General features: G+C 32.7%; 1 protein-coding gene across 1 annotated transcript in view; it reads right to left on the bottom strand.

Annotated features, from left to right (window-relative positions):
* LOC107723737 (rap guanine nucleotide exchange factor 3-like) overlaps positions 1-9,561 on the bottom strand; it is a 42,543-nt gene that overhangs the window by 3,173 nt on the left and 29,809 nt on the right. Inside the window, exons 10-21 of the mRNA XM_016532446.1 lie at positions 8,669-8,815; positions 8,480-8,592; positions 7,291-7,379; positions 6,954-7,032; positions 6,654-6,804; positions 5,983-6,065; positions 5,579-5,609; positions 3,654-3,732; positions 3,351-3,488; positions 3,107-3,204; positions 2,578-2,703; positions 780-961 (exon numbers count right to left, since the gene is read on the bottom strand). Coding sequence (XP_016387932.1) covers positions 780-961; positions 2,578-2,703; positions 3,107-3,204; positions 3,351-3,488; positions 3,654-3,732; positions 5,579-5,609; positions 5,983-6,065; positions 6,654-6,804; positions 6,954-7,032; positions 7,291-7,379; positions 8,480-8,592; positions 8,669-8,815 — 1,316 coding nt within the window. The remainder of the gene's footprint in view (positions 1-779; positions 962-2,577; positions 2,704-3,106; positions 3,205-3,350; positions 3,489-3,653; positions 3,733-5,578; positions 5,610-5,982; positions 6,066-6,653; positions 6,805-6,953; positions 7,033-7,290; positions 7,380-8,479; positions 8,593-8,668; positions 8,816-9,561) is intronic.

The following is a 9,561-nucleotide window of genomic DNA, read 5'->3' as shown; positions in this document are numbered from 1 at the left end:
ATATATATATTACAGATAACAGCAGGCACAGTGGTACATTTTGGCCATTGTGGTACCCTAGACAGTGGTACCCTAGTGGTCATAAATGGACATAAAACATATAAAACATAAAAATGTTTTTTTAAATTCAAACAATGTACATTCAGAATTTTACAATGCGGGTTGGGTCATTTTCTGTGTTAACACAACAAATTATTATTAAAAAGTGATTATATTGTGCTGCAATAACGGACAAAAAAAACAGCCACATAATTTATGCTGTTCAAAAAAAAAGATTTTTGAAGTTGTAAATAAAACAAGATTATTAAAGTATGTTTTACAAGAAAAAAAATTATATTTCAAAAGTTTCATTTTAATTCAATATGTTACTTGACATTTCTTTGTAATTGTAAAATTTAAAAATAGATTCCTAAGTGCACATTGTTTCTATGCTAATATTTTTCAGTACATACAAACTTTTTCAGCATATATTTGTAACATTTATTGGGATAGTTTGTACACATTCTCCTATGTAAGTTTCTACATAGCTGTAAAGTTGCAAAACAAAGTTTGCACAAAGTTTGTTTAAAGATTACGTGAATTAGTCTTAGTGGGTCGGGTGGTTACAGTGAGTCATGTTGATGTGAAGGTGAACTTAAACGAAAGTGTGACATAAAGGAAGACTAGTGTAAAAGCATTAATGATTAAACTACTGACATATGTGGAATATCCTCTACTATAAAGCATGTATGTTGTATCATATGGCCGCCTTGAGTCTTGTGAATTGATATTGTACTCACACAACAGCCATCTTGATGAACTTCTTGAGTAGTATGGCTCTCTTGACCAGGTCCTCACAGAGACACAGCTCCATCACCACCCAGTATTGAACCTCGTTGAAGCGACGCACAAACCGCTCGAGGTTAGCCGTCGTGGCTCCAGGGAACTTTTCCCGTCCGAAAACGTAGTAGACCAACTCCACCTGTAGCACAGCAAACTAACTTTAGTTATGTCTACAATGATTTCAGTCAAAATGTTTCTTGAGCAGCAAATCAGCATATTAGAATGATTTCTGAAGGATCATGTGACTCTGAAAATTCAGCTTTGCCATCATGAGAAGTAATTATATTTTAAATTAGTTATTTGAAATTGTAATAATATTTGACAATATTACGGTCTTACTGTATTTTTATCAAATAAATGCAGTCTTGGTGAGCATAAGATACTTTTAAAAACAATGAAAAATCGAAATTATTCCAAACTTTTGTACAGAAATGAGATCCCATTTTATCCCATTCATAATTCGATTTTTTTAAAAGTAATCATTCATAAACACTTTGTATACTATATTAATATATCTCTTCAAGATTAGAGTTGCTTTTATCTGCTCTGTACAAAGTATTCGATTGCTCTGAATGTAGGACAAATAGTCATTGAAATGACACACTTCCTACTAGCATTCATCTGATATGCACTTATACAGGTATTTGTGAGCCGGCGTCAGATATTTCAAATGTTTACCCAGCAGGTGTGAGTCAGGCGTGCGATTCAGACAGCTCGGCTGTAAAATATTTCCCTGACATGTTTGATTCTCGAACAGATACGCTGCACACATGACTGATCACATCCTGTGACGTTTGTGTCCCTGAACGTGCGAGACGATTTCTATTTAAATGCCAAGTACACACTGATATTTACAGGATTGATATGCTGTGATGCTGTAATTGAGATTATTGATTATGGTGGTTAAGGGAATAGTTCAACCAAAAATGTAAATTTGCTGAAAATGTACTCACCCCTCAGGCCATCCAATATGTAGGTGAGTTTCCTCATCGAAACAGATTTGGAGAAATGTAACATGACATCACTAATGGATCCTCTGCAGTGAATGGGTGCCGTCAAAATGAGACTCCAAATAGCTGATAAAAACATCGCAATAATCCTCACCACTCCAGCCCATCAATTAATGTCTTGTGAGGTGAAAAGGTATGTGTTTGTAAGAAACAAATCCATCAAGGTGTTTTAATTTGAAAACATTGTTTCTGGCTAAAAGTCCATAATTGATAATATCAGTTCTTCCAATGAAAATTGTCCTCTCTCATCAAAATTCACCAACATATTTGCTTAGAACTGGTTTTGCTTGTTAATAGTGCTTCAGACCAGATGACTCTCTCACTGGAGAAAGCAATATAGATAGAGGACTATACTGTTGTATTTTAGCCAGAAGCAAGGGTTTGAAGTTAAAAATGTCTTAATGGATTTATTACGAGCACACATCTTTTCACTTCACAAGATGTTAATTGATGGACTGAAGTAGTGTGGATTATTAATCAGCTGTTTGGACTCTCATTCTGACGGCACCCATTCGCTGCACAGGATTTTCATCTACATTCTGGGTGGCCCGAGGGTGAGTACATTTTCATTAAATTTGTATTTGTGTGTGAACGATTGCTTTAACATAACAAATCCTCTCATTTAGTCTTAGTTTTCAGTCATTTTTGTTCAATACTCCTCCTTAACCAGATAGGTGGCATCAAAGATTGTAATGAAACAGTTTCATGTGCCAGTGACAAATCTGTGTGCTGGTTTGGCTGTTACCTCATGCATGGCCATGAAGAGCTCCCAGTCGTAGCTGGTGTGCTGGCTGGCCATGTCCTTGGAGCACATCTGCTCCAGAGTGTCTATGGTGCTCTTCTCTGGCCCCAGCTGCTCTTTCACCGGTGTCTGTCAGGGGCAACATACACACGCCAGAGGAGACTCTTAAATCTGAACCATAATATTTGACCATTCTGTTAATGAACTAACTGCAGAATGTAACCTTTTACATTTGAAACTATATGACTGAAATGTGAAATTTTGTCTCATTCAATAATTACATGATATATTAATCAAATGAAATAAAAATAAATCAATAACTTAAAAAAATAAATGCATACTTGGTGAGAAAAGCTCATTATTTAAAGTATCCAAAAACATTTTATAACCAATTTTGCAAAGTATTTCAATATGCAGAAAAGCAAATACGTCACAGCTGGTGTATATATTTACAGCTGACTTGTATGGCTAGAATTTCCACCAGTGTGGATCTTTTACTATGAAACAGCAATACTTCTGTTGGCATCCTCACCAGTTGTTCCACTTGGCTGGCAGAGCAGAGGAAAAGCTTCTCATTCACTCCTAAAGAGGCAGAGACCGCCGTGGTCTCCAACTTGAGCTGGACCCTGTCTGCAAGAAGCCGAAGAAACTTTGATCACATCAAATATCTGATCAGGTAGGACAGAATCTAATATTGAAGCTGTAACTGTTCTGGCACAGTCAGAAGATCTTCAGAGGAAACTCTGAACCCAAATCATCTGAATCTCATAGCTTACCTCCTGAGGAATTCATCTTGACCAGCACATAGTCTCTCTCAGGATCCACTAATGTAGTCAAGATGTCGTTCACTGAAGCATCGACCGACAGCATCACAGTGACAGCCTTATGATCCGGTTTAAAGATCTCATATAAGACTGCAAACGGACAATTGGACTTTAATTAGGTACATTCAATGGTGTCTATTTTGATTCATTTTAGCAATTTCACAGGGATATTATCCTTGTTTCATCTGCCCTTAATTTAATTTCTTTATGGCATTGGGTTATTATTAAAACTCTCACTGAAGTAAAAATACAAACCTTTATCTTGAGCTTTAATCGACCGTAATTTCCCCACCGGCTCTTCGTGAGCAGAAAACCAATCAAACTTTTGGTTCAGCTGAAACAAACAGATGACCATATTGGATATTTTAGAGCTGCAAAAGGCAGTTTTCAACATGTTTAGACAGACTGGGTGTCTGAAATAAATGGACTGCATTGATGGTCTCAGGTATGATGTTTTTTTGTGTCTGTGAAAAAGTGCAGTTTTTATTCCAAGAATGTGAGGAATCCAAAAAAAAAAAACAAGTATCAGTGAAAGATGGACTGTGGCATTTTAAAACCTTTTTTAGGATGCCTTCTCTCAGAGAAAGCTGAAAAAGTCCTACCAGTATGTTTTGCATTACTGCACTGCACTAGAGTTTCCTACAGAAATCCGTTACTTTTTTTGCAGCTAGGGAGACTATGTACAGTCTTTACTACAGTATATACTGAAAAAAAAAAAATATATATATATATATATATATATATATATATATATATATATATATATATATATATATATATATATATATATATATATATATATATATATATATATATATATATATATATATATATATATATATATATATATATATATATATATATATATATATATATATATATATATATATATATATATATATATATATATATATATATATATATATATATATATATATATATATATATATATATATATATATATATATATATATATATATATATATATATATATATATATATATATATATATATATATATATATATATATATATATATATATATATATATATATATATATATATATATATATATATATATATATATATATATATATATATATATATATATATATATATATATATATATATATATATATATATATATATATATATATATATATATATATATATATATATATATATATATATATATATATATATATATATATATATATATATATATATATATATATATATATATATATATATATATATATATATATATATATATATATATATATATATATATATATATATATATATATATATATATATATATATATATATATATATATATATATATATATATATATATATATATATATATATATATATATATATATATATATATATATATATATATATATATATATATATATATATATATATATATATATATATATATATATATATATATATATATATATATATATATATATATATATATATATATATATATATATATATATATATATATATATATATATATATATATATATATATATATATATATATATATATATATATATATATATATATATATATATATATATATATATATATATATATATATATATATATATATATATATATATATATATATATATATATATATATATATATATATATATATATATATATATATATATATATATATATATGAAAACACAGAACAATAAAGACAAAATCACTTGTATTAAACATAGAAATGAAACTTTTATCAAGTTGCGCTTTTGGATCCGGCATCATAGTAACTCTCATCACGGGACACCCCCACCCTTTTATTTCTCAGCCCCCCCCACATCCCAAGCCACCCCTGTGTGTAGCTGTGCATATATAGTATGTAATTGTCATTTAGACACCTGTTCTCAAATACACTGCAAACGGTTGGCTGTGACCATAGATAACGCTGACCTACTTATAGGTAGTGTACATTCCAAATATAGCGTGTATGACTCTGTCAGAACGGGATTTACTTTTGATTTGTTCTCTGAATTTGTCTAAAGACCTCTGGCCTCATAGATGTTGACTTTTCCACCGGCGAGTCTGTTTATCATGCTGTGTCATAAAGTAGGATTTATTGGTTGGTCTCTTATCGCTTTAAGTTTCCCATTAGATTAAGAAAGCAGGGCCTCTTACCTTCGTCAGAGTGTGACATCCATTTTCGGTTCTGTAAGGAGTATAATAGGGATGTAGGATTATGTAAAGAGGTTTGATGACATAGCAGACTCAAGAGAAAAGGTGTGGACTTTATAAAAGCAGGTCAATGAAAAATCATATATGGTATTTATTACTTTATGACTTTAAATCTGATTATATCATCAGTTTGGCTCTGAAAATGCTTCAAAGTGTGAAGTGCCATACTGGCAAAATAACTTTAAAAGTTACTTCACTTGACTTTTGAAGTACAGCTGAGCCAGATCCATCAGTCACATGGTCACAAATCATAACATAAGAGAGCTGATTTTGGTTAATTATGACAAAATATTTTTGTGCAAGTGTTTTTATGTGTACAAATGGACATTGACTAGTGTGTTACTTACATTTTTGTCTTTCTTCTGTCCCTCAGCTGTTCTTTGAGCATGATGGAAAGTCTCGAGTCAGCCATCACCCCTTCCCTGAATTTCTATCAGAAAAATAGTGATATTTTAAATAAACTTACTTTTGCATTGCATTTAAAGACAACGTGAGTGTCAACAGCACTGACAATGCAATTAACTTATATTATTTTGTGACACATTTTTGAGAAAAATACATACAGTATTCAAAGGAAAATAAAGTACAGTATGGTGACAATGTATTCATTGGGATCTGATTGGAATTTATATGTTAGGTTATAATAATATTAATTTTTATTTGTATTTTTTATTATTAGCCATTTATTTATAACATTATTTTCCCTGAGAAGATGTATTACATTAGTACATTTTTGGATTAAACATATTAGGTTATGACCATATTGGTTAACATTTATGTATCTATCTATCTATCCATCCATCCATCCATCCATCCCTGGGAAGATGCATAACATATTTGGATTAAACATAATAATATTGGTATATTTTTACATTTACAAAAGTCAATTTTGATTTGATTTTATTCAGTCTTTAAGTATTAAAGTGTACCATCTTCACCTCTAAAGTACCATGAAAACATTTGAAATTTGAAACGTTTTACTACTGAAGAAGTACTACAGCATTTAACCTATTTTTACCTCCAGGAATTCAGAGGCCACAGGATTGTCCCTCAGTAGCAGACCGTACAGAGCCACCCAGTGAGCCACCAGTTTCACAACCTTCTGCTTGGTGTTGAGAGCATACGCTGCCTTCTCCAGGTCTGTACCTTCTGATGGCTCCGCTTGGTAGGTACAAATGTAGGTTAAGGATACACTTACTTATTGTTTCAGTTAGAACTTCGAGCCCTTTGGCATAAAGACTGGTAACAAAACAAATAAAACACAGAGGAAATATCAATATGAAGTAGAAAATCAGTAGTTCCTGTAGTGACAGGATATTGATGCTGGAGGGCTGCACAGAGCTGGCTGTAGGGCATGAAGACTGGATGTGTTAAGAGGAAGTCAGTCACACTGGGATCTGCAGATGTACAAAACAGACTCATAAACTTCATTAACAAGGACTTGCTTTCTTTACTGAGCTGTGTGGAGAATCCCAGAACATCTGAATCATCTGACTGCTGGTTTTAAACACCAAATGAGCAGGAATGTTTTGGTCTCTCCCTCAGTTCGTTCTTCTGCAGTGGTACTGTAAGTAACTGATCGTTTTTCAACAAACAAATTCTAGATTCCTAAAGCTTTCGTATTTAAGTTAAATGTTACACAAGATCAGCCTTACCTATAAAATCAGTGCCATTGGTTTCCAGTTTAATCGTCTCCAGCATGTGTTCTAGGATCTTCTCTGGCGTTCCTGACATTACTGTGTACCTGAGAGGTGAATAATTCATATTGAGTGTCCTCCATTTACATCATTCATAATTGGTTCAATGCACTTAAAATCAAATAACAGTGATGACTAATGACTGAGCTTGCATTTCATTGTACAATAGTACCCAGGATGAATCACCTTTCACTGCAGACATTGAACGGCTTTACCTATTCTGGATATGTATTATTCAGGGCTCGTTTCACTTGGTGATTTTATATAAATGGTTTATGAAAATTTGAATTGGCTGATTTAATTTACTCACATGTGTGGTAAAATGGGCTTAACACTGAGGAGATATTCTCATAAATTAAGTAAACACAATTCAAATGACTAAGTAATTGTTTTTATTAACCCCAAAATGCCTACTGTATCATATTTGAGATGCACATTTTAAGGCGTCTAAAATATCAACATAATCAAAACTTTTCTGAAAACCTGTTATACACAATCTACTACATTTAAATATCTTACAAAGACATATTATTAGAAGATATAGACAGCAGATATTTAAATGCATTTTATGTAATTAGTCTGCTATACTGTTCAATCTCATTGATTTATATTGCAACTAGTCAGAATTTCATCTTTTTAGCTACATAAATATCAGCAACTGCACCAAATACATTTTTGCTCAGTTTGGGCCTCTGAATAAATTTGACATCATGCTATATGAGCCATAAAAATCATATGTATTAAATTAAATATAATACTCAAACAATTTTGTAAATCTTCTTATGTATTCAATATTTTGTCTATAAACTGTTCTATTTTTTTAAAATAGTTTTTGTAGCTATTTTATATGTCAGGCTTTACAGGGTTAAATCATCTGCATGAGCTGAAATCTATAATTGTTCAATGATTTTTGATGTTAGAATTTTCTCTGTCTTGAACTAAAACATTGACATGTAGTCTTATGCCCTTTACAGTAAGGGTTAAATGTGAAGTATATATATATATATATATATATGATGCTAAAATACTTTTTTACATTAGTAAACAGTCATTTTTGCTATTCTGTTTGATGATGCTTAAAATTACTAAGCTTTAATTAAATCATTGAGGTATGCAATTTAGCATAAAAATGGACAGAATCATTTACTTGTTGCTGCTTGCTGATCCTCCCTGATAGGCGGACTCCTGCGCCGAGCTCTTCTCAAGAACCAGAACGACTTTACCGTGTTCCTCCAGGCGGACGGTGTTGGCCTCGACATCCTGCAGTTCAGTTCAGGTTATAGACCACCATAGCTACCCATCCATGCAGATCCTAGGCTACGCACACACAACCTACCTTTAGGATACGTATAAAGTCCTGCTTGTCCACCCGCAGGAAGTGGCAGTTGTCCTCTCTCAGGATGATGGTGGCAGAACGAGGGGCATCATTCACCAAGGCCAGCTGCCCAAAGTCTTCTCCCTCATGAAGCGTGGTCACCAAGCCCTGTGTGACGCACATACACAAGATCATCTTTCCTTAAGAGGAAGCGCACAGTATGCCTTCCAACAATGTAAGTATATCTATATTTAAACTCAGTGCTATCTAAAGGTCACTCAACTGATGTTAAATAGCTTTACCTTGCCGTGTGTGATGACATTAACAGAGCCTCTCCAGATGATGTACCAGGAAGTCCCTTTGTCCCCCTGACTGAATACTGAAATAAACACAAACACATTACATTGTATTCTTATAGAAAACACAAGCTTACCTTTTTTTTTTTTTACAGAAAAAGCTTGATTAGGCTGACCAAATTTAGACATGTGAACAGATAAATTTTTTTCCTCAACATTTTAGACAATAATTTTGTGCAGGGTTTCTGTGGGTCTTAAAAAGTCTTATTTCGCCCTTCACAAATTAAGACCTAAAAAGATCTTAAATTGGAGCAGAAAGTCTTAACTTCATAAAGTAATGGCATTAAATGTTTAATTGAATATCTAACTTAGTATTTTTGTTTTGTTTTGGGTGATTCATCCAAAGGTTGAGAGTTCGAGTCTCAAGTCCGGCAGGGATTGTAGGTGGGGGATACAGTGTACAGTGCTCTCTTCCACCTTCAATACCATTACTGAGGTGCCCTTGAGCAAGGCACCGAACCCCCAACTGCTCCCCGGGCGCCGCAGCATAAATGGCTGCCCACTGCTCCGGGTGTGTGTTCACGGTGTGTGTGTGTTCACTGCTGTGTGTGTGCACTT

This window comes from Sinocyclocheilus rhinocerous, unplaced genomic scaffold (genome assembly GCF_001515625.1).
Source record: "Sinocyclocheilus rhinocerous isolate Xijiao unplaced genomic scaffold, SAMN03320098_v1.1 scaffold905, whole genome shotgun sequence".
Taxonomy (NCBI): Eukaryota; Metazoa; Chordata; class Actinopteri; order Cypriniformes; family Cyprinidae; genus Sinocyclocheilus; species Sinocyclocheilus rhinocerous.
The sequence above is the reverse complement of the archived record's forward strand: the minus strand, read 5'-3'. Positions and strand labels throughout refer to the sequence as shown.